The sequence below is a fragment of the Megalops cyprinoides genome, chromosome 4 (genome assembly GCF_013368585.1).
Source record: "Megalops cyprinoides isolate fMegCyp1 chromosome 4, fMegCyp1.pri, whole genome shotgun sequence".
Taxonomy (NCBI): domain Eukaryota; kingdom Metazoa; phylum Chordata; class Actinopteri; order Elopiformes; family Megalopidae; genus Megalops; species Megalops cyprinoides.
This window is the reverse complement of record NC_050586.1, coordinates 23,411,628-23,437,258: the sequence shown is the minus strand read 5'-3', so window position 1 is coordinate 23,437,258 and position 25,631 is coordinate 23,411,628. Positions and strand designations below refer to the sequence as shown.

The 25,631-nt window shown below is 43.3% G+C and overlaps 1 protein-coding gene across 2 annotated transcripts; it reads right to left on the bottom strand.

Moving 5' to 3' along the window:
- Nucleotides 1-784: 784 nt before the first annotated feature.
- Nucleotides 785-25,631, bottom strand: sept5a (septin 5a). 2 transcript variants are annotated; one of them, XM_036526447.1, is made up of 12 exons: nt 25,510-25,631; nt 25,297-25,307; nt 10,050-10,140; nt 9,540-9,626; nt 9,031-9,154; nt 8,589-8,723; nt 7,355-7,472; nt 5,574-5,675; nt 4,519-4,615; nt 4,109-4,244; nt 3,688-3,790; nt 785-2,863 (listed from the first exon to the last, which is right to left on the bottom strand). In XM_036526447.1, the coding sequence occupies exons 1-12, from the start codon at nt 25,550-25,552 to the stop codon at nt 2,801-2,803; spliced, it is 1,110 nt and encodes a 369-aa protein (XP_036382340.1). In that variant the 5' UTR covers nt 25,553-25,631; the 3' UTR covers nt 785-2,800. The 2 variants fall into 2 exon arrangements, with proteins under 2 accessions (XP_036382340.1, XP_036382341.1); XM_036526448.1 differs by lacking the exons at nt 25,297-25,307; nt 25,510-25,631 and adding an exon at nt 11,970-12,193.

Sequence of the window (25,631 nt, the reverse complement as noted above, 5' to 3'; positions counted from 1 at the left end):
ATTTTACACTTTCTCTATCAAATATGTGAACAGTGTTGTCTTGAGTTATTCTGAGTTATCAATGTGATATGAAGTAATGAGTAGTCTGTTTATTATGTTGCCACTGATGTGGAAATTGCTTTTATCTCCTTATTATCTGCTTCTGAATAAATTACAGAGAAACAGTTATCAATTGTCCATATTTGTGTAGTCTGAAAATAGCTTGCTTCTGAGGAAAGTATTGCCTTATATCATGGTATAAGAAAAGCACACTCTAAGCATTTCTTAATCACGTGCAGGTGAGTGAATCTAAAATGACCCCCAACTGCAACACAGAAAATGTGCAATTCACACACATCTTCAGAGCTGTCCAAAACCACATGGCTGTTGCCATTTGGTAGCAGAAGCATTGTAGACAATATCTGAGATGTCCCTATATTCTAGGCAAGTGCCTCATCTCCTTGGGGCCATGTAATGAAAGAAGAGAGAACTCTTAAATGGATAAAAATGAATTTCCCCATAATTAGATATGTTCATTCTACAGAAATTGGTGAACCAATAGGGACACATACAGAAAATCCAAACACTAATAATAATTTACACATAATAAAAAACATATAATTATGGTGGATTCTGAAATAAAATGGCTTTGATCTGATTAGGACTTATTTGGCCATGTATGTGTTTGTGATGTCTGTGCCTGTTGTCATTTCTACCAAATACCCATCCTTCCATTTTAGACCTACGCAATAATCAACGCAAACATTGGTTTTATTTTGTTAACCTTTACAATCAGTTGGAACACAAAACTAATACTGAGAAGGTGCTTTCGATAGCTCAGATTATCAGTAAATTTACTGGTTGATACGACAAAAGAAAGATCTGGAGAACAATGTCGTTAAACAGGGTGGACATTGCGATTGGTCTGCACAGACACAAGTTTCGCGATAACGTGAACATGGCTATGAAGGGGAAGTCGGCGCTGTGCAGATAAGGGGTGACTCAGCGCCCCGTTAGTTATTTCGGTCATAAGTGTGCTGCGGTTAGCGAGCTGAGCGCATCCTCTTGTTAGCGAGGAATCTATCTAACCACTTGGAGTGAGAACACCACCCCTACCGAATCGAAGCGGATGTACGGATGAAACAACAAACAACTGTGGGTGCATCTGAACAGAGCGATTTTATTTGTGATCATAACCTGTGCACGAGTTTCACCTTCGCGAAGCGCTAGCACTATAAAAGCAATGGCGACCGCTAATCAAGCTGACAGGACAGCTCATGTAAACCATAGGGCACCGGGCACATAATTCCACACGCACACATACACACACACACGCGCGCGTTTTTTAAGAGGGACCTCGACCGCCCTCTCTTCTGTGTAGTGAAGATTCTGACACCAAGCACTAACCCTGGATCAGCTTCATTTTTCATACAATGGATGGGGTGAGGATAATAGCTGTTTGAGGCAGGGAGTGCATAGGGCCGTTTTTCCATGGTAAGACTTAGGTTGCCTAACACTGCACACATTTTTCAAAAACAATTAAGAATTGATTTTAAATTATGTGCTATTTGCACAAAGTTGTTTTCCTCCAGTACAGTTACGTCTTTCCAAAAAATATCGTGTTCTAAAGTAATTTGCAAAACGTGTGCATGTGCCAGCAGTACAGTGTTTAGAGAGATAATCAAGAGATGGCTACATGCAAGTACGTCATGCAATCATACCAATCAAATTACAGCTTCCAGTCCTGTCCTTTGCAAAGCTTTCGGACACTACAGGACTTTGGGTCATTTGGTTAAGTGTTCGGTAAGACTCAGCATTCTAGTATTAGATCAAAAGACTTTTTTGGACAGGATGAGAAGGTGCGATACTTGATTGTCCTCTACCCACTGCCTAGCCAAGCACCTAGGGCTGTTCACCCCAGGTAAAGAAATATTTGTACAGTGCTTGAAACCGAAGAAGTGCTCTTGCTTTTGCACTGAACACAAGTGCTCAGCTGCTTAACTGCTGAAATGTCTCCTTTTCACTCATAACTCACAGTGAGTGAAAGGATGCAACACAGTGAGAAATCCCTCACATTCATAACTACACTCACCCACACTGCAAAAAAAAAAAAAACAAATTTTCCTTCAGATTAGTGTAAAATAAGAGTGGGTGCAATTCATTTGCTTAAGCATTTTCTTTTTCATTAACTTTCTTGCATGAATCTCTTATGGGGATAGTTTTAGGAATATCTTCATAAAAATGCTGTTCACCCTCTTGAAAGAAAATCATTTCTTTGCAGTGCATAAAAACAACCGACGAAAATAGGTCCAAGACCAAAATATCAAACTGAACAAATTGGTGTACAAAACATCCGATGTGCATCCACACGCTGAATGCTCATAAACAATTCAAGCATATTCATAAATAGATACTGTCATTTAAATATCATACCATATGTTATTACCATTAATATTATTAATAGGTTTAAAATGAACATCAAGTAGTTTTAAAAAAGCAGGAGGGCTTCAACATTACGTTTTACTTGAAGCCCACTTTCAAGGACTTCCAATCCACCTCACAGAAAACATGCTCCTGGCTAGTACCACAGACAACAACGGATTTGACTGTATTTTACAATGGCCATTCAATCTACACCATTAAAGTCTTATATAGCAGAGTATATGTTTTTTGTTTCTTGTGGTCATTCATGTCAGTCTGTGCAGTTTGGTGGCCAGCAGAGAGATGGTGCAGTGTCAGTGCAGATAGGGGCCAGTTCATGGGCTTTGCAGGCATCTGATCCTGCCCATTTTCCATTGTTTCCCTGGGAGCCAAAACAGAATCACTGGTCCTGTTCGTGCATCTGCTGCTGCATTTTCTGGAGCATCTCCTGCATTCTCTTCAGCTGTAAAGAGGGAGACTTTCAGTCAAACCCACAGTCCTGAGATCGGTGTCCTCCAGTATCCCCTTTTGCCTAATAATGAAAACACCTCACTACTGCCATCATGTGGACAGCAATTACCCCTACTGTGACTGCAGTGAAAAACGCTTTTGCTTAGAACTACGTGCATGAAGCTGTTTGGCATCTAGCCATCTTTATGTGTTATTTGCTGTGACCTTGTTAATAAGTGATTTATAAAAATACATTCCCAATCTTGAAAATCTGCAATCTCACACACAATGGTATGTTTTAAGTTTTAATGGAAATGCCCAAAAATGTACTTCAAAAATGAAAAATCACTGCAATGATATGCCAATCAGAAATAAGATTTTTCTTAAAGTCACCATATCTGAAGACTGATGACATAGTGCCCCAGAAATAAACCACCAGTAACACTTTTATGAATTGCTAAATTTCTTTTGTAATCTTGCTGGTTTAGTGTCACAATAAACTTGCATGTTCCTTTGTCTTATCTTTTGAAGCACGTTGATAAAATATATGTGGAGAGAGGGGTATACTCTATACCAAAACCACTGTTTTGAAAATAGACATCCAGTAAGGCATCAGGAACTGCTGTAATACTATACTATTCATTTTCACTGTACAGCTGTTAAAAGACCTACTTACTTAGTTCAGAACCATTCCTGGGTAGCTGAGGATCAGTTTTCTCTTGCTATAACACTCTGAATGGACAATTATCCTGTTGTGCTGGTGTGACTGTACTACCCTGCGTCTAAGCTCTGCAGGGGAAAGGAGGTATGAGGGGGTCAAAGAACCCTGTAGCTCACCTCTTCATCCTTCATCTTGATCAGTTTCTCTGTCTCCACGTCCGGGGTAGGAAGGGGCAGGATAGGGATGGGACTCTCCATGCGATTGTCCTGGGTCAGTTTACTAGAGCAGAGAAACGAACTGACTCGTTTACACTTATACACGTGCACACAGATGTGTATAAACTCAAGCACACTGACATACTGTTCAAACCATTTAAATGCTAATGAAAGACACACATACACAGATGCTATGATTTAATGTTTGCCTCTAAGAAGACATACATTGATAATGTAACTCTGCTTGAGCTGCTCGAAAACATGCCAACATAGACATACATGACAGCATGTGTGCACGCACACAGTCATTGACTGCTTACAGTGGTCATACTCAAAGCACAAGCACACATGAGAGAAATACTGCCAATTGCTCCCTCCTGACCTGGTCATCTGCTGTATGCATTGCGCCCTGTAGTTCTCGTAGTGGACGTCGCAGGTGACGTCCTTCAGGTCGTGCATGTGTGTTCGGATCAGCATGTTGCGCAGCTTGACAAAGTCACAGTGTGACTGGTTCTCCACTAGGGGGACAAAGACAAGTAAGGAGTTACTAAATGGGAACACTCTTCACTGGTCCCAACTTGTCCCAACAACTCCTCCTTCAGTTGGGCTCCAAAAAACAGGTTAGGTCATACTCTGACGTGCATTACATTTACATTTAGTCATTCGGCAGGTACTCCAGGGTGTCTAACAAAATACAGATACAATAGGGTATTTAATAAGGGAAATCCCTCCTTTATGATAATGCACCTACACAGTTCCCTAGCAGTTGATTTAGAGAAGAACTGTTCATACCTTCCACAATGCCCCAGGGATATAGTCGCCCACGAACCCTCTGCCCCTTCGCCTCCACCACTGTGTTGCTCCCAATCACAGCAAAAGGAGTGCTTTCCTGAAATCCAACAATGACCCACGTCAGATGGCCAGGGACACAGAGGAACACCATGAATTCCCTAAGAATTTTCCTTGCACGCCACTACATTCAAGGCACTGCTCCTCACATATTTGCTCTAAATCACATCTCTGGCGTTCACTATTCACTGCCAATCTCAGCTGTTCTCTGAAAAATAAAACCCAGGAAAAGTGAGATTTAACCACTAAGCACTGATGGTCAGTTTTTTAATTGGAAGCTTTTCTTTTAATATTTCTTCACATTTCCCTTCTGCATGCTATTTTTGACGGTATTCCCCAATCTCACTCCAATTTGGCACACTAATCAGTCACACTCTGTAAATGTGGGTAGAATAACATTCATCCCAACATGACCGCCAAATGTGCTTCACCAGCATCTCAATAACTCTGATCAGCATTCACTCATTCAGGTCCAATTTGGCAGGTTCCCAGAGGTGGGCTCTAGATCAGGCTCTTGGTCGTTGCCTGCATTCAGCCCCACCAAATATGTATAAAGTGTACACTGTCTCTGCTGCAATTTCTAAACAAACTTCTATTCTACACTTTATCAGCATTCAAAAATAACTACCATATCTCTCTGTTGTTTCTATATGCATTCATTGTCTCTCATTCTTGACAAGATCTTGACCATGACTCAAAATTCTAGTTATCACCTGAAATTAAAAATCTATGTCAAGTGGTAATTAGATATGTATGTTTAGTAAACTACTAGACTTAAGGAATAATTTAAAAGTGAAACCTTACTTGCCTTTTATCCATAATACAGTTGTAACTGAAGCTACAAATTCATAAACAGATGCTAGACAAGCTCACATATATAGGTGTTGATACTTTTGTGCCACTTTTAAGACATGACTCCTATCTTCACATCATTCTCAGTACCATGGCCTGATGATAGCAATCACTGATGTCACAAGTCGTTATGTGTCCCGTCTCACCTTCAGCTCTTTATCCTGCTGCTTGAACTCCTCATCCTCATCAGAGTCACAGTCGGGGAATTGATAAACCTTGATCCCAAATTTGTCAATTTCCTCTCTTATCTGGGAGGGGGAGAGTGTTGAGCAAGGTTAATTTTATCTCTCAATAACACATAAAACAATTTGGGCACACCCAATCACTCACACTGCATTTGACAGAAGGTGCATTCATGGGAAGAGGGCTGGTCAAGTTTCATCATCCATCCAATGAGGGATAAAGGCTACACAAAGCCTTTGGTCGTCTGGAATACATATTTTTAGTAGAAGTGGTTATGTATAAAACACTGCCATAACACTAAAACCCTAACTGAAGAAGGTAATATACCGATGGAATTGTCAGTCTCATCCTTACAGGAAAACATTGAAGGGTTTATGAACGTCTTTCATAAACTTACTTGGATCTGCACATTCATTGCAACCATGAAAGCTAAAAAAGGAACACAATCCATATCTACTAAAAATGTATGTTCCTAATGGACTTGTGGCTTCAAGTGAGGACCTGGATAATGGCCTTATTGAAAATAAAAAACTGATTGGCAGTCCCTCTGTAATTGTCTTATACAATGGCAGGCAATGCAGCATAGTGGTAAAGAGCAGGGCTTGTAACGAAAAATATTTCTGGTTTAATTTCCTGTTGGGGCATTGCTGCTGTACCTTTGGATAAGGTTCTTAACCCAGAATTGCCTCAGAAAATATCCAGCTGTATAAATGGATAACATGTAAAAACTCTAACAATAATGTCATGTAACTGTGGTGACATTTTAGAGGTAGCTATAAAAATGTTACTACCATAGTAGCACCACTTTATTGAAGAAGGTAGCATGTCAAAACACATTAAACCTTCAGGCTCATCTTCACCAAAAACAGTGAGTGCAGAGCTTTTTTGAATGTAGTTCAAATTAAGTAAACAGTAGGATCATGGTTATCTATGTAAGTATTCAAATGTCAAAATGAGTTAAATGTGTTAAAATGACTATCTATGGACCTGTTGACAACAAAAATACCCTAAGGTAAAGTTCAATATTGAAGTCAGGACTTGAGCAATTCTTCCACATAATGTCAGAAATAATTGCACAGTCAAATGTTAATGGTAAGCTCCTTGAAAATGAAAATTCTTGTTCAGAGCAATGAGCTTGTCAACATGGTCAGAGAGAGGATGAGAGTGCAGTCTACTAATATTCAAAACCTGCCTCTGGGTGGTTGGGGCAAACAGGTGTGATTGTGCAAGGTGTGCCTGTGTCTTGTACTGTATCAAATTACACAAGATTGCCATGGCCTAAATGTACGAAGTTAGTATTAAATGCTTTGATTTGAAGTCGTAGGTGTGAACTGCCATTGCCCATTTATGATAGATTAACCTTAACTGAACAGTGCCTTATGTTAGCACTTAACTATACTTTCCTTATTTTCAAGGAAGTAACTCCAAGCAGTGCCAATGCTGGAAGGGGACAACAAAGCCAGCCCATGTTAGTCATTATCTCCATGTCTTTCCTTGCATCTAACTAGCCAGCCAATAACAAATAAAAAAAATAGACACTGGAAATCCAGTTCAAATATATAATTGATTAAGACACATATAGATGAACAGTTGAACAGTCAACCATTCAGTCTCAAACGTAAGACATAATCATATAATCTGGTAAATTATGCAGTGATTGATTTACGCCTGTACAAAACCTGCTTGATGCAACAAGAACAGACAGGAGAATGCTGAGCAGCACACAACAGACATGAACTCTCACCCTGTCCTTCAGTTTCTTGATTTCGCTTGGCGTCAGGCAGTCGGCCTTGGCAATCAGAGGCACCACGTTGACCTTCTCGTGGAGCGCCTTCATGAACTCCACATCCACTGGCCGCAGACTGGGAAGGAAGGACAGCCACCAAGGTCGCATTACTCTGTGGCATTCTATAGTAGGCTCTATCAAAACTCCATCATGCAGGCAGAGGGCCTACAACCCAGGTTTAGGGGAGGCCTTAGGTAATATTAAGGATGGCTTTTGGTAACATTTAGTGTCATTCTGGATAACATTAAGAGTAGTGTTAGGCAACATTGGGGGTAGTATGCAGTCTGTACAGCTACATGGCATGATTGTAAAGCACAATGGAGTAAGTGCAATTAAGTGAACTGGGAATCAGCTATGTAGTACATTAAGACCACTCAAAAGTGTTTCCTAGAATGCCCATAGCTAATAATATTAAACTTAGAAGCTGTGGAAAAAAATGATGGATACACATTGGACTGAAATAAAGCACTCCCTAAAATAAATCACTCCTGTTCTCCTTTTACAAAGTGGCTGTGCAGGGTTTCCTCACATGAATTTATTTATCAACTCATGGATTCTGTATCACTGTTGAATGTATTACATCAATTAATGCAATGGACCTTTTTCCCACAGATAAGACTGATCTGACTGAAATTTGAGAATGGTGAAATTGCTGGCAATAATATCTTCCCAGGTAAAATTCAGTTCACCTAAAAATGATATTTAATATTCTATAAAACAAGATCACTGCAGATGCACTTTGAAGTACTTGAGCTAATTTTCCTTCAGTCCATCACTATTTATGTATTGAGATAAAGGAGTGCATTTCAAATCCTTTGCTTTATCGAGTGCTACTAGTAACATGTTAACATTTTATCATTTAAGTCTTCAGATTGTGAGTCTGGAAACCACTGGCATGTGTTATTCACACATGCAATGAGACAAGAGTACTGATCTACATCACTGCATTGGGGTCTTCCTTTAGTGGGGAAACCTAATGACATCCTGCTTTCAATGACAAATGACAAAGACAATGTGAAATTATGAGTAATCTTATGCAGTTGGCTGATGTAATGTAACGCGCATAGCTGGAATGAATCATGGTTTCGAGCCTCAAATGATGGCAAGTTGTGGCTTCGATTTCGGATGGCATTCACTTTGTAGGAAGGGAACATAGATCAGTGGGCATGCACCCATGTACCCATGGACATACCCATGTCCAAAGGGTGGGATGAAGTAGAGGCAGCAGTGCACACGGTTGTCCACGATGTTCTTCCTGTTGAGGCCACTCTCATCCCGGAAATATTGCTCAAATTGCTGGTCAATGTAGTCTGTGATGGGCTTCCAGCTAAAAGGGGTTTTTTAGAGTAACAGAATGTGTCTTATATAAGCAAGCAATCACAAATCAAGAGGTTCAAGAAATACGAGCAAGAAGTGCAGAACACAAACTCCAGATCAACACAGCTTTACATCATCGCTGGGACTGCATGCCACAACAATACCAGGGCAAGGAGTGGCTTTTTCAGGTTAGCTCATATTCTTTTGACTCCCGGTTGGACCACATCCAAGTCCTATTGTAATCACAACATGAACGGACACGTCGTTGTTGCTTGCAGTTGCTGCCTGGGCCTAGGCAGGACGGGAACAGTGCTCACCACTCCGTGTTGTTGACTGCATCCCCAAACCCTGGTGTGTCCACGATGGTCAATTTCAGCTTCACGCCCTTCTCTTCGATGTCCACCGTATGTTTGATGATCTCCACTGTCTGGCTGATGCGCTCTGGGGAAAAGACAATTGCCAGTTGGCTGTTTAATTACATAGTACATCATCACAAACACAGTAGGATTGTGAGCGTTGGACAGAGGACAAGGGCAAGGTCGCCAACATTTTTTCATTAATTTCAGCATCTGCCAAACTAAACGTATAAGCAATTAAAAAAAAACACACACACTTTAGTAGATTATTTTAACCAAAAAAACTGAAACAGCATTGTGATGAGATTGAATAGAGAGTCAACAAACTAACAGCTAAGTGACAAAGCATTCTATTGCTGCTGTTCACAGAGTAATTTTTTGTCAAAGGAGGCACACTGAGAGAACCCCAGACAGAGCAGTTACCCCCCCTGTTATCCCTTTGGTGTTGCGACAAAAGTTTTGGTGCCTACCCTCAGCATTCAGCAGCTTCCTGTCCTTGTACAGGTCTGTGAGGAACAAGCTGTTCACCAGGGTGGACTTTCCCAAACCAGACTCCCCTGCAACACAACCGAAGCCACCACACCTGTATCAACCCTTAAGTGTGTGGAGATGGTTACTATCCTCCCCAAAGCATTTTGGGTAGAGGGGCTCAATGTTATTTCATGCTTGGAATGTTGTTAAAGAAATGATCATTTAAACATTTCTAAAGTACAAACGATAGAAGCAATATGTAGCACAGATCTTTCGAAGATATCTAAGCTTTGCTCTACGGTTACATATATAAACACATAAATAAATACATTGTACATCTGGTAATGTACCTGACAATATATACATCAACACCAAATACATGGCCTTTTTGCAAAGGTTCATTCTGAGATTGTATTGACAGATGATTCCAGTCTGCTGCATAGTACTAAATATTTGTGTTGAATGTAATCTACAAGGCATGTGAGTGTGAAAATCATGCTGTCACTCACCTGCTACCATGAGGGTGAAGTCAAAGCCCTTCTTGACTGACTTCCTGTGCACCTGATTGGGGAGTGTGGCAAACCCCACATACTGCTTGTCCTGGAAGAGAGGAAGAGAGAATAAGTCATATTTAGATGGGCCACACCAACTAAACACGGTTTATATAAAGTAAATATAAAGAAGCACATACAAACACATACAAGCCCATGCTCCAACAAACTACATTCAATACAAAGAAATGAATGGGCTGGTTTCAGCAGCCATGTCTCAAAGCAACTAGGATAATAACAAAGGAAGGGGGGAGTTATACGGATGTATGGACAGTCAATGATATTTACAGCCCCCCTGGCACCGGATGAGATCTGTGTACAATCAGAGCCCTGGGAGAGCAGTCTCCAACTGTTCAGCAGTACCATGGATCTCTGAGGGATCGCATGAGACCATGCCCTGTTCTTGTTTCGTCCTGTCAAAAGGGAGGCCCAAGACCTGACACCAGGCCAGACTGAGAGGGGAAACACAAACGCTTCTCCAACGTGGAGCCCCCAACCCTCCCGCGGCTGCAGGGAGTGGGCAGGAGCTGGGCGAGTAGGGCAAACAGAGCTTCCATTGACCGGGGCCTGAATGGCCCTTTTCAGCGGCTCCCCTTGCCCATGTCCTGTCGACGGTCGAGGCGGCCAGAGTCCCGCCGCGGTTGTCATAAGCCATCATCCACTTTTTTGACATCCCTGGCAGCATGAACACAGCCCTCAGTAACCCCTCCAACTGCCATCCATCTAAACAGCATCCCTTAAACCCATCCAGTGGCATGAACAGTCCTAAACTCCTGCTGTTACAGTAAAGATTGATGAACAAGAAATAACCACAAGCTCTAACTTAAGGTACAGTAGTTTTAGACATAATAAAAGATATTTCCATATGTTTTGTTTTTTTGTGACATGCAAGGGGAAAATACAAATTTTTACAGTGCCATCTGTAGTGTATAAAGTCTACTTTGTATCTGACAGCAAAGAATGATGTGCATTACAATGTATTCATTAACATAAAATGTATGGCTTTTCCATAAGGGTTTCTTCTGAGTTTGTATTGATAGGTGATTCCCGTCTGCTGTGTAGTGTCAGTAAACTTGTCCTTTGTCTCTTTGTCTCTTGGAAGAGCAAGGACAAGTCAAACACCCGTCCTGTGTAGACAAAATTGGCCGCAGAATAAAGAATGTGCTCCCGGGGGTTTTCCGGATGACCAAAGTCAAAGACCCCCATGACCCGCTTCCATGCCATCAAAGAAACGCCTGATGGGGCGCCACAACACACAGGCTCATTTCTCTGCTCCGGCTTACCTCAGAAGCAGATGATGCTGATGAGCCGACAGACAGTGCACGCTCAGCCGGGCGTCGAATGACACAGAGGGAAAGCCAAACACAAAGCCCGTACGACCGCATCGTGCCACACTGTTTACAAACCATCCGCCACCCCCTGCAGGCTTTGGCGGCCCTGAACCAGGCCTGTCTCAGTGGGGTTGAGTTACTGTGAACTGACAGCGGTGACGCACGCATGCAGATAGGGAACAAGCGCATGGATGACACACTGGAGGAGGTGTCTCCCTCAGCCACAGAGCTGTAATCTGGGCTGCGCTCTCCTTCCTGCTCATCTCTTCCCCTCACTTCCCTGAGAGCCAGTACAGTGACCCCCCCGATCCTCAGCTTCCCACCCCTCCTTCTCTTCCACTCTCTCTCTCTCCCCCTTTTTGGGTTGCACAGCATCATCATACTCCCCCCTTTCCTTAACAATGGCATTTTTTTCCACTGACCATTTTTATTCTTCTTCTCTGCCACCAGCTCTTTTGATCATCTCTCTGAGACAGACCATGCACCTCGTGGTCCCGTTCCCCTTTTCACTTCCTCCTCCCCTGCCCCTCGATTTGCAGTCCTTTACCTTAACCCTGGCGGTCCTGTGGCGGGGAGACAGTAGGCGCTCTGCCAGTTTCTCCTGCAGAATTGCATCCATTTTAAAGAGAGGCACAGATAGAAAAGAGCTGAAGTGCTGGTTCCAAGAATAGACTGAGACCAAAAAAAAGATTCAAAAACGTGACAGAAAAAACCACCTTCTTCTGCTTCTCCACTACTTTCTGGAACCCCCTGTCTCTCTCTCCCTCTCTCTTTCTCTCACTCTCTCTCTCTTCCAGCCCTGCCCCTGGGCGCCCCACTCCTTGTACAGGCAAGTAGAGGAGGAGTTCTCACACATTATGAGTATTTCCTGTATCCAGTTCTGATTCAGGGCAGGAGGAGCAACAGAGAAGACAGATAAAAGAGGGCAGAGAATATTTCACAAACACACACACATGTGCTTGTGTGTGTGTCTGCATGTGAGTGTGTGAGCTAGGGTGTGTGCCCATGTGCAAGCATGTATCTGTATGTTTGTGTGCATATGTATCACCATTTTCACCATTACCTTTATTGTTGGGTAAAGCTTGTACAAATTTGGATTATATAGTTCTGAAATTAAATTGGCTATACTGCTTTTGGCAATGCTGCACTTAGCAAAGTCATGCCAACAGAGCATAACTTGGATTCGAGTCTGGGGGGGAAAGGGCAAGAGAGAGAGAGTGTGAGAGAAATGAAGACACAGGGAGAAAGAGGAAGCAACTGTGGAGAGGGGGGAGGGGGTCGAGCGTGTGTGGATACTGAACACATTCATGTTATTTTTACAGATTTTTTTCACAGTGGAAAAATAAATATGGTTCAGTGACTCATCTGCCAGGAAAAAGGGGAGAAGTAAGGAACAAAGGGGGACTTTTAGAGGGAGCTCTGTCAGCTGTCAATGTAAACTCCAGGGTTTTTAATACGAAGAGAAATAACACTAATGATAATATTACTGAAGCCAGAGAGAGGGCCATTGTTCCTGGCTGAAGAGAAAATGTGCAAAGGAGACTGGGACACTGGGTCTGAACAGCACAGAGTTGCATCTGTGTTAATGCAAACTAAAGTGACCTGCCAGAGCAGTCTATGTGCTATTGTAATAAAATCCAATGAGGTGGTTCAGTCTCACTTATTGCTGACATGCTGCTGACCTCTTTTGAGTGTAACTTCCCTGGCTCCAACTACACCTCATTATATTATGTTTGTTTGTAAAAACGTTAGTGAAATCACTGGTCAAATGTGGGTGTTTGCTCGTTATCTTATGAAGTTGGGGGAAAACCAGATGCTTGCGCTTTTGTTATTCCTGATTCTTTCCGTTTGCCAGACCACAACAAAAAGATCTCAGTAAATTACACTGATTATAAGCAGACCTGGTGTACATCTCGGTAAGTAAAAAATTTGTGTATTTACAGCATGACCCATCTGTGATGTGGCTATAGCATTTCACACAAGGTAAACACAGTTTCTTGCAACTGACTTGTCTGGGCCAGCCAACGAAATACTGTCGGCTGAGGTCAATTTGCTGTGGAAACGCCTCCGGATTACCTCAGATACGGATGACCGACAACCAAGGCGAGTTAGTGGAAATATGGCTCAAGACAGGAATGGAAACAAGAATTCCACTTTGGTCTACTGCTGAAAGCGATGAACAGTGAACATAGTCATCACAGTGGAATCACTGTGGCAGGCAGCAGAAGCACTGTGGCAAGAAGTATCAAGCAGGAGAAGCAGCTGGAGGCACAAAGGTAGCAAGAGGCCAGTCATGACCCACTCAGAACAGTAATGAAAAGAGGACTGTCCCTGCAAATTTGGCCCAGTAAGGGGAACTGAAGGTTCCCCTTACCTCAGCTGCTCCGGATGCAAGAGCTAGCAGTGGATAGCTTAACGCAAAGATGAGGAAAGGACCGGCTCAAACTAGCAATAAAGGAGCATAGATTAGGGGCATGAGGGTGCAGACGGTCCTCACTGACACAGGGGTTGGCTCGAACTGCCTGTAGAGGAATACAAACATCCCTCACACATTAATAAAAATCAGTACATAGAAGTACCATGGATGTACCATGTACCACAGCCTGAAATGCGCCAGGCTGTGTGCTTGTGGGCTTACAGTGGCCTCTATAGAGTCCTTTTGAATAATGGACACACCTTTCAGATTCCCCCCAACACTAATTCATTAATAGATAATGAGCTATGTTTTAGCCTTACAGCAGTCACACCATAGTAACTGGCTGAGGACCTGTTGCATTTTATGACTGGGGTGCTAGATTGACCTGAGGAACACAGAGAGGAAACCTACCAAAACAGTGTGGAGAGCTGCACTGGACTAGTACCACTACATGAATACAATACCATGGACATACTCCTAGTGTTTCAAAAGGATGGGGAGTAATTCTGAATTTTTGGACCTACATGGTTATGTTCCCACAACAGTCGCTCATCCATCTGTTACGCTGAGCTCCATCCAGATAGGCACTGGTCAAGTCTCTGCGTGACTACGCTGGACACAAAATCCAAAACCTGCAAGGAGCGCACCCTGATTCCAGGGCCACTAATCAGGCTGGCTTTATGTGGCACACAGGCATGCAGCTCAGCCAATGATTCCCTCTCTCCTATGTAGAAAAAGGACAGGAGGACAACCACTACCACTATGCACCAGCACTAAAAGGGGCTGCCAGTGAGGATGCAGAATTCGGCTTGTATCCAACCTATTGGGCTAATAGCTTTTCTGGACAGTTTTAACTAATTAAATGCCCCACATCTCATTGTCAGTCGAAGCATATTATAAAAGCTTGTGAGGAGCCATGAGAGGGCAGCAGGAGTGACTTTGTGCAGCACAAAACAGCGATACCGATCTTTTCCACAAGGGGGTGACAAAAAGTTAAAGATGAGACTGAAAAAACAATCTGCTTACTAAATCATGCCAATGCAACCCCCTCTCCCAGCATTTAATTGTATTCCCGGTTTAGTTGTATAATATTTAAGTGCTCCGTTAATTAAAAAAAAGCCTCTGAAAGGATACCTACGTATTAAGCACCTCTGTGACTGAGTTGTGAAATAAGTTTATAAAAAATAACACTGGGGTACGGCAGTCCATATTTTTCTGATTATAATGATAGTGTTTTGCTTTGTTTCTAAGGTCAAAAATATAACACTTTGTGCTGTCCCATTATATTGTCTGCACTAAGTGACATTGTGGAAAACAACACAGTGACATTTGAGAGGGTGGTGTACCCGTTTGGTGATGAATGAGGGACAGCAGGCTGGATGTAGAACCCCAAGACCAGCTGCCCCAAAGTGGGGGTAGGGGTGAGGGTGAGGATAGTTAGGGTGCAAGGGATAGAAAGACCATTTCTCTGGTTTCAATCCCCCCTGGGGTAAAAGAGGAGCGACAGTCAGCGTGAGTGCTGGAGCCATGGAGCCGCTTGAATGGAACAGATGTCTTGCTGTGACACAATGGCCTGACGACCAGCCCGAACCCCCACCCCCCCACCTCTCCCCACTATCCCATGGCTTTGCGTACACAGCCACAGTCAGGACCCTCCCACTCCCACTCATTTCCCAGCTGCCACACTGTCACTGCACCTGGGGCTCCCACTTGGATAGACTAATACGCTTGCTCAGCTGTCCCACCCCCACCCTCTCCACCACCTCCAAAGCTCACTCTCTGCATACAATCAAATACACTACATGCAACTAAACTAAGTCTATCACATGCAAAAGACACTGCGCACATCATACCATACACATACCACATCATATTCACAAACATTGTGCACAGCATACAGATATGCACACACATACACACACACATAGAATCACAAGAACGCCTCCACAAGAATGTTCATCATATGTACAGCTGTAAAAATAGCTACACCTACTTTGTCATGACACATGACCTCATTAGAGTAAAATGAGAATAAATATACCATTTCAGATGTAATTCCAAACCTGCACTTCCAGTCATAACTAGCTGACCAAACAGCCCTGCATCCAATTAATGGTAGCCACGTGAGCAGCTATTGTTTTGCCCCTGAGGAAGGTCCCCTGATTGGCTCTGGACGTAAGGGTTAATATGGAAAATGTCCTTGTACAGCATCCGGGATTAGAGTCACAAAGAGGAGCAAGGGAAAGAGCCCCGAGGGCTAAGTTCGTGGATAACATATTATTGTATGACATAACAAAGTCACTAAAACATCACAAACAGTCTGAGAATGTTGTGAGCAGGAAATCTGGAATCAGGAGGGTGTGTCGTTCTGCCTCCCGGCCCCCTCCTTTCCCCTCCCTCTCTCAGGCGAGTCAGAGACTGCCTGAGGAAGGCCCTGCTCCCTTGCATTAGTGATAACCCAGTAGGCTTGCTGTAAAGGCTGCCGACACCACCACGCTTCACGGAATACGCAACGGAAAAAAAAACAAAAAAAAAAACATGGTGCTTGGCTTCATGTCAGAGAGATAGCTTTTCAGACCAATCAAACCGAAGGCCTTGGCAGGGCAAGACATCTCACACATGAGCCTTTGAGGAGGCTGCACAGACATCTTTTTGTCTTCCGTTCTCTTCCCCCCCCCCACTTTTGTCTGCGCTCACCTCCTATTCCTCACCTTGCTGTGTCATATCTGGCTCTACCTGACGTCTGAAATCACAGACATGTCAGGAGAACAGAATTTTATCTCCAGGACATCTCAATCTTCTTTTGAATGCTTCTCTAAAACATGTGAGTTCACTTTGGAAAAAAAAATGTACATGAATGAATACCTCAGTACATTTGAGAACCCTTTTGAGGCCCTTTCCAACCATGTGCTGTTTTCAACACACTACTGAAAGACAGGTGACCGGTCAATGACCTGACATGACCTACAGACAGGGAACGAAACTATTGAGTGCTCCCACCTTTAGCTTGCTGTTACTGACCATGGTGCAGGGGATTGGGAACTAATTTCCAGCAACTAATATCGCATTTGATGGCATTACAAAACATTTAATGTGTAATAGTGAAATTGCTAGTTTTACAAGAATGTTGCAAGAATGTCCCACATTAGATATGTGGAGAGGTGTACAAGCCTATTGAAGTGCTGAATTGCCATTCTTACTGCCATTTTACCCATGAGGTGTGTGTTTGACCAATTCAATGGTCTCTCATCATTGTTAAAAAAAAAAAGAGATTCAGAAAATCATCTGGTTTGTGGCATTTGAGGGCCATTCCTGATGTTAAGCGAGTTTACCATTTTGTTTTCAGTTCAGTTTTCAGAAATACATAAGAATTGAATGTTGGATGGTCGAAAACATGATCACCATGATCCTCAAAGCATATTCTTACAGACTTTCACCAAGTGTTTGAGCAACTGAAATTCATTCAATTCACTCAACCCTGTAAGCTAAAGGGAGGAACTCTAGCTAAACTCTAGCTAACTCTAGCTAAAAGGAAGAACCCCTCTGCCTGTGACCAGCACTAGGCAGTGCAGTAATGCTACCCAATGGCTGCACATACATAAGTATGTAATCCTCAGAAAGAAAACCTACCAACGCCCACCACTGGAGCTACAACCGTAGAAAAAAAACGTTGCCCTTTTACGGCCAGTGTCAGTACAATGTGAGCCTGTTCGGCGTGAGGAGTGTGCCGAAGAGCTGCGCACTGGAGGTCATGTTTGTAAATGCTCAGTGATTCCACCACCACCCTTCGACGCGGCTCCTATCAGCGGGCTTTTAAGCACATTTGCACAGCATTCCCAGGATTCCTGTCATATTTTATTTAAATGAAACGGCTCTAAGTGTTGGTGGGATGGGGGAGCCTCCGGGCCTCCCCTGGGGTTTGAATAATGCACCATGCAGCTCCGTACGCAGCACAGATGGGCGAAGGCAAAGATAAAATGTAAGAAGCACGTGTCAGGTGAACTTATGGAACTTAAATGTGTTGCTATTCAACAGTTCTCCAAGCTGTGCAAAGTCAGCTTAGGTCTGGGAGGCTGGATCATTTTGGGAGAATTCTACACTGAAAAGCAGGACACTGAACTCCAGTTTATGCACATAGATACACATGTGAAAGCAAAACACATCCTCAAGAAACAAACCCTATGTTGGCTTCATCAGTGACAACTTGTTGGAGCTCTTCTGTCAGTGTACAATCCTGAGAATGTTTTTCACCTGTCAGGTTACTTGGGTTTGATAACGTGACCTCCCTTCCCAACATGTCCCCTGTCAAGGCTCATAAACACACACGAAAGGGCAAGGAGAAGCATTATGCACAAAGCGCAGCCACATCAGAGAGAGCTGTTCAGCATATCAGCATTCAGAAATCCGTTCAAACCCCCACGCAGCCCACATTATGCCACTGCGGCCTTTCCACCCACAGATCTCCCCTGGTTCACACTGCATGGAGGCCTCACAGATGGATTTACATCACTGCAATAACAGTGTGTGTGAAACCCTGCAACCGGACAATTTTGATGTAGGAAGCAACCTTGTACAGTGATCAAAAACATTGGGACAGAACCAGTCATGTAGTAAGGCTGTTGAAATATTATTCCAGTAACAATCAAGCAATCTGCTCAAGAGAATCATTTTGGGCTCAATCACAACATGTAATATGAATGCAGTGGCGCGTATAATTTAAAAAATAATGAGCCTGTTTGAAAATGAATACAGTACATCTCCTTTCTTGCGTCCATTACCATAGCACCTTGAGAGAAAGAATCACTTGAGCCAAGTGCCTAGATGCCAGATTTGGCAAGAAAAAGACAAAATCTTTCCACAGCTGAGAAAAAAACACCTCTCTCTCACAAGTCTTCTTAAAGCCAAACGATACATTGGGCATTCTACAGTCTACACTTTCAAAGATTATAAAAGAAAGGGAAAGCATCACGAAAAATGAAGGAGACAGAAAATGACTTTGAATCAGCACAGCAGCTACAATCGAGCAATGTAGCCTACATAGCAGCAATTACCATGGAGACACTCAAAAATATCTGAGTCAAAGTATTGTTTTTTGAAACAAATAAACAAGTACAAGACATTGACTTCACCACAGAAAAGTAACCTACACAGCAGCAAACACACCTAATGACAAAATTATTGATACTCATAACATTATATAATGACGGATAGTATAAACATACCGTACAACCAAATGCAATGTCTTCCATGTTTGAATGATTTGGTTGAGGACATTTCTCAGTTAAAAAAGGCAAAAATACTGTTTAAAACATAATCTTCCATTTTATCCATTCATCTGCGATTCCCCTTTTAAAAATCAACCTCTTCCTCAACGGGAGTAATTTTTGTGAGTGTGCCGCGATAACATCTTTCTGCCTGTAATTTAGCCCCCACCCTACTCCAGTTTTTAAAGACAGCTAGAGAGCTGGCTTGACAGCAAACCTCTGGGACCAATGTCAGGCAGATGTGACACAGAGCGAAGGAGGGAACCAACCAACTAAAATCCTGTCCATTCAAACGAGTAGACATGAAATGTCACAGAACCGTCAGCGTAAATATTACTTCAAGACCCTACAGGAGCTGTTCAACCATTAGCAACTGCAAACGCAGTCAAGTTCAGACACAAAGCTTGCTCTTACGCTGCCTGAGAATGGTTGTGTGTAACGTGGCGTGAGTAAAATGGCCTTTAGCTCTGACATCTTAAAGCCTTCCACTTGTGCCTCCCCATCAATTCACTGTGAGCACTATGAGAGAAAACTGCCCCTGCGCTGGTTTGAACAGAGAGGGGCTGAATTCAAGTATTTCACAGCCCCCCTCTCTGGACATGCTCTTCTTTCAGCTGGGAGCATCCTTGGCATCCTTGGTGCCATTTTGCATGCAAATCCAAAGGCGTGTAATTGGTGTACAACAATGGGCCCCTCTCAGGGCTTTCAAGGGAGTGCTTGACTGGCCACACCCCCCACTCATCATCAACACCTGCTCGATCATGGTTCAAAGTTTTAGCCACTGTTTGTGGGTCTTAAATAGGCATCAGTAGGTGTTCAAGAGGAATGGTCCTATTGGGGTCTCAACACAGTAGCTTTTCAGAGAAAACTGGTTTCAGCAACCATGTGTGTACACTAACAATATTGCACTGCCCTGGCAGAGTAGGATGGGTAAAAAAATTGTGTTGGTATGTGTGTATATCGTGTGTGTGTGTCAGGTTTTCTATTGTTAGAGGAGCAGCCATTATAGGAGACAGAAATGACAGCATTTTATTTCCAATGCTACCCACATGCCTCCCTAAAGCCTGCTTCAGCAACAATAACATGCTGTGTTTCCCATGGAGGTGTGCCTGTGTATGTTTGTTTATCGCTGCCATCCTGCTCCATGCACCAATCATCCTTGCCTCTGTCCTGCCTCCTTCCACCAGATTAGATCCCATCTACAGCTTGCATGGCACGTCTTACACACAGTCAGAGCTTTCCGGGAAGACCGAGTCAAATTGCAAGAGGTGCTCCAGGGGTGCCCAAATATTTGAGCTTGAGTCATTTTCAGGTCAGAACAAATGCCAGCAGGACAAAAAAAAATTTGTACTGCCTTTTATTGTGCACTTGTTACATTACATTACTAGCATTTAGCAGACGCTCTTATCCAGAGCGACTTACATTGGTTACAGTTTTTTTTTACAATTTTACCCATTTATACAGCTGGATATTTACTGAAGCAACTGTGGGTTAAGCACCTTGCCCAAGGGTACAGCAGCAGTGGCCCAGCGGGGAATCAAACCAGCAATCTTTCGCTTACAAGTCCTATACTACCACTATGCTACACTGCCGCCCTGTGAACATGCAAGGCTGCTGTAACACGAAAATACTGTATTTCAGTTTTTAATTGTTGTTGAAAAATGCCAACATCAAAGTGCAAGACTATATTTGCAGCATCTCACAACTTGTTTTTCTCCAAGGGCCTCTCTGGGGGCCACAACTCTAATAAACATCTTCACTAAAAGCATCACCGCTTTACTACCTCCACACAATTCACTGACTTTCTGTTCAAAATCCCAAATTACATTCCCCCTAAAATTTTTTTTTTTTTAATTTATTTTTTAAAAATCCCCCTTCCTGCAACACTCTCATGTGTGGGTGGGCATATCCAGCAAAAGTAACATAATTTGAGTGGGTAGGGAAGTCTACTATTCCTTACTTTTATTAGATGTTTTTGGAGCCTTCTCAAAATGGGAGAAACAGTCCAGGGTGGCCTTCCTAGTGAACACAGCAGTGAAGATAACCATCATCCCCTTGTTGGTGTCTGCTATCCCAGGCTTCTGCACTCAGATATGCTGTCATGCAGATACTGTGAAGGATCACTTGAGATTCGATCACCTCCACTGAATCGCATGAGAAGACACATCATGCCCAAACAGAGGCTGCACACCAAAGCAGTACAACTTCAAGGAACAAAAGTGACACAGGTAGAACAACACAGAATGTGGGTACAGGCGTGTGTGTTTGTTTGTGTGTGTGTGTGTGTGTGTGTGTGTTAGGGGGCAGGAGTTACAGGTCATAATGCACATACCAGTGCCACAAATGAGCAACTCCTGCTTTCACATACATAATGTGAATTTGTGGGACCTCTGCTTTAGCATCAAACAGTGGACGCCCAAACTGCTTAAAGAGCCAAGCCACTGACGCGCAGGTCATTGGATTTTTTGCAATTTCATAATCTCTTTTCTCATCCCACTGCCAGCTGCTCCTGGTGGGGGTGGCATCATGGTAATCCCATCTGTAACATTAGCCAGCAGGAGAGACAGATACTAACTATGGAAGACTCAGCAGACATAGCAGCAGTAAAGCACCATGTCTCCCTCTGCCTTGTGAAGGACTCATATACTGTATTATGAAATGGGATCCATCATACAAGAGTTTCATTTTAACATTACAATTCATTATATGGTTCAACAATTTAAAATAGTGCTGTATGTCATGCTGCACGATACAACACTGTACTGAAATACAATAAAAGGGATTCACATGCAACAACATAATTTTAAAAACATTTGAAAAATATACAACAGTTTGGGCAATGTATCAAGAAATATGTACAGACAGTACATGATTCATTTACAGTATTTTGAAACATCTGCTTATTACAGCTGTTCCCAAAATGAAGCCACAATGATATGGCTCATATTTTTACTGTCAATACTGAGTCCTGCATTAATGTCCCATGATGCTAGCATCTTACTGGACACAGCTGTCTTATTGATGTTGAATTGCATCCCTGGTATTGTGTACCACATTTCCAAGAGAGCTGTGCACAGTTCAGCAGGTATCCCACACACAGACACTCTAATGGTGTGATAACACTGAATCTGTCTGTACCTGACACACTTTCTGAAGTAAAAGTTAGCAACTGTATGCAGTGCTAAAATGTACCCCCTCTTGTCACTGTTTATTACCACCAGCACCATGACTATGCCCTGTTCCCTTTCATTTTCCACACTTATAGTAGTTTCCATTGGGCACCCAAAATGACCGCTTTCCCACAAGTTTAAAAAAAATGGTAAACGGGGAATACACTCCAACATGAACACCCCTACATGGACAACACCAATTTGAGTAATATAACTGGTGCCCATGTGACAAAGCTTGGTTGCAATGATTTCATGAATCTCAACATCACTCGTTGGGTCGATGGGTCCATATATTTTTAGCATGATACTATAACCTTGAACATGAAAAAAGATGAGATGGAGAAATTAAAGAAACTGAAATCGCTAAGGAAAAATCTGAGTCAGCTACAAAATATTTGCCAAAAACTAAACCAAGATCAAGGCGACAGCTTTGAAATGTGCATATTTTGAGATGGCAAGCTATTCTTGGTCGATGAAAGGAGCAACAGCTACTTCATCAGGAGTAAACAGGGCAGTGTGCCGTACACTGTGCTGCCACAGCTAGATCATAAAACTGCTGCCAAAAGGGAAATGAGGGTTAGGAGGCCAACAGACATCACGGAAGAGGGAGACTGAAACTGCTGTGTTATGGTGACAAAGAATGTTTGGCCCAGCCAGCATTCAGAATATGACACCCAAATGCTGTGGACTGCTGTGAGACAAGGCTTCCATGCACATCAACAGCAGACCCCAGTGAAAGCTCACAGACAGGACACAGCGCTAGTCCAGAAATGGGCCTCCTCCTGGAACCTAAGTCATAACCATTTAAATCCATCTGTTTCTTAAATCACATTATTCCATTTCATGTTTTAGAGGTTCTTTTTTATCCACCAGAGTTTTCCGTAGTTCTGATGAAAAAAAAAAGGTTTGTGGACCATGTCAAGTGGAAAAATGAGCTGTAAAAGGATCTTGCAGTTGTATCTGAATTGTGGAGAGGTTCTGCCAGCTCACCTGAAGGAGTGTTTTTATTCTGAAACCCAAACAGGTTAGATTGACTGTGCCTACACACAACGATGCTCTCGAATGGCAGTAGCAAACAGGGCTACACACACTGCCCCGTTTTGTACTGTCTGAAACCTTGAGGCACCACCGGCCCACTTTCCAGCCTTTGACCGATAATAGATGGAGACCAGGTCATATTTCAAGTCTCGCCCCCTCTCCCTGCTCTCCTGTGCGACACTGATCACTGACCAGTGTTCAGAGAGGGAGGCCGCTCCCTACAACTCACTCCCTGATCTGCGACCAGTGTTGCTGAGAGACATAAGGCCCGATGAAGCCCATCCCACCAGTGGTTCTGTGTTTCACAATGGGTTCTATCTAATAAACGAATAAAAATGCAGACATAGCTGAATATTTGTCTTCCACTTAAAGCCTATCATTGCTCAGGCCTAGACATTTTGTAGGTAGGAAGCATCATGCTTTTGTCTCCCTCTCCCATGACTAGACTGTGAAGAGGATGGATGGAGCGCGGTTGCCTGGCAACACCCCAGCGCTTAATTCTCCAGGGGCGGCTCTGCAACCGGCTTGCAGCCCTGTTAGGCGGAGCCCAGATGGTGATGTACAATGGTCCTTTCTCCAGCTGGAAGGTCAGGCCGCTCAAGCCATGGCTACTGAAAATTGCTGCTGTGGACCTACTGCCTTGCCAACTCAGTCCCATTATTGCCCTCACAGCGGCACCAGCGCTGCCCAGTATCTGTCTTGAGGACCTGGGTGTGATCCCCCTCTGATCACTCTGAGAGAATGATGAATAGGGCCACATATCTTAACACTAACTGCTACATACAATAACATACGTGTTAAGCAGAAAAAACCTATATGGTTTATCTGCTACTGAAGCAGTACTTGGCTGTACATGCTTACCCACAGTAATCATCAGTCATGAATCCCAAGGGAACTCTTACTAAAAATTTAGAAATGAAGAGAGAACAGCAGGTGTATAATGTTATAGTTTGGGTCTATTGAAGCACAGTTCTTCAACACTGTTATCCAAAACTGTAATTCAGTGCAATAGCAACAACTTGGTTTGGGATATGTCACCTAGTGGACTGCACCACCTAGCTGTGCTGTGACCACATCACTGCCACTGGGTCCTCCATCCTGACAGGCCTTTGCAATGCAATTGTCTGGCACTCTCACAGAGAGTCACCTGACCTCGCCACAGGATCATGGGAAGATGAGAGCAACACCTGGGGGCCTGTGTTCAGGGCACAGCTGGACTGCAGCTCCCTGCTGTTTCTGCTCGTTTGCCCATCCCACCCCAGGCGTTTGCGTTCATCTACTATCTGACGCAGATGCACGAGAAATCAACGGATACCACATTCTATCTCACAGTGAGAAACTGGGTCCCGTGGAGACCTCAGTTAAATTAACTGAGTTCACAGCGCCTGAGTAGACAGAGATATTGACATCTTTCTTGAAACGATGACCTACACGACGCTCTAGTCTCGGGTTATCATGCACGACCGTACGCACATATTCGGTACGGATCACAACAAACCGTTAGATTCCGAAAGGAGCACCTCGCGCGCCCATCCCAGTTTCATCCTTGCGCATCTTGCCGAGATCTAGATTGCTCCCGTCACCGTGCTGCGTATTGCTCAGTGTATGTGACCTGGTGTTCTCGCAACAAACGCTTCCCAAGTCATGCATGACAACATTATTCAAAATACACATACATGTGTAGCGTCTTATGTAATATGTGCGCCCACACACACACACGGTAAATCATTTATTAGCTGCGTATCAGACACCTCTTAAAATCTGAAATTTGTGCAATCACGTCGTCAAATTGTCGTTTTACGCTTTAGATCATGAATCAGGCGTTATAAGTGATGAGATAAACGCAAGCCCCTTCATGTCCTTAAGCTCATTTATGGTTCTGACGACACAATTTTATGGTACCAACAGCTGTGGAGCAAGGCATCACTTTTGCAGCTGCCGTGAAATAAACGCTCTGCAGAAATGAATGAATACATGCTTTCTCACCTCTCCATCCTCTGTTGACCATGTCCATTTTCGTTTCAGAATCACAGGTGCAAGGATGCACAACGATGTCCGGGCATTTCAGTCAGCACATAAGAGGAAGAAATGAAATACGTGAAAAGAATTCGCCGACTACATCGGGCAATGAAGCTCAAAGGCGTCTCTCCCCCACATAAAAAAATCATATTTGTATGCCTCCTGCTTGCGTGCACCTACCCGATTTTATCATCCTGCTCTTGTATCTGATGTTGGTGGTCATTTCGGCTGTCCTCCCTCCCTGTCACGTCCGTACGGTCGACGATACAATTGTAATCTGTCCGTTTTCGCCTAGCTCACGT

What these genes read in the sequence shown, in the direction of transcription:
- sept5a (XM_036526448.1), bottom strand. Translation starts at nt 12,041, where the DNA reads ATGGATGCAATTCTGCAGGAGAAACTGGCAGAGCGCCTACTGTCTCCC. An exon ending in ATCCCACCCTTTGGACATGG is followed by an intron (nt 7,473 to 8,588) that starts GTATGTCCATGG and finishes CTTCCTTCCCAG; the next exon opens with TCTGCGGCCAGTGGATGTGG. An exon ending in TCAAGAAACTGAAGGACAGG is followed by an intron (nt 5,676 to 7,354) that starts GTGAGAGTTCAT and finishes TCCCCCTCCCAG; the next exon opens with ATAAGAGAGGAAATTGACAA.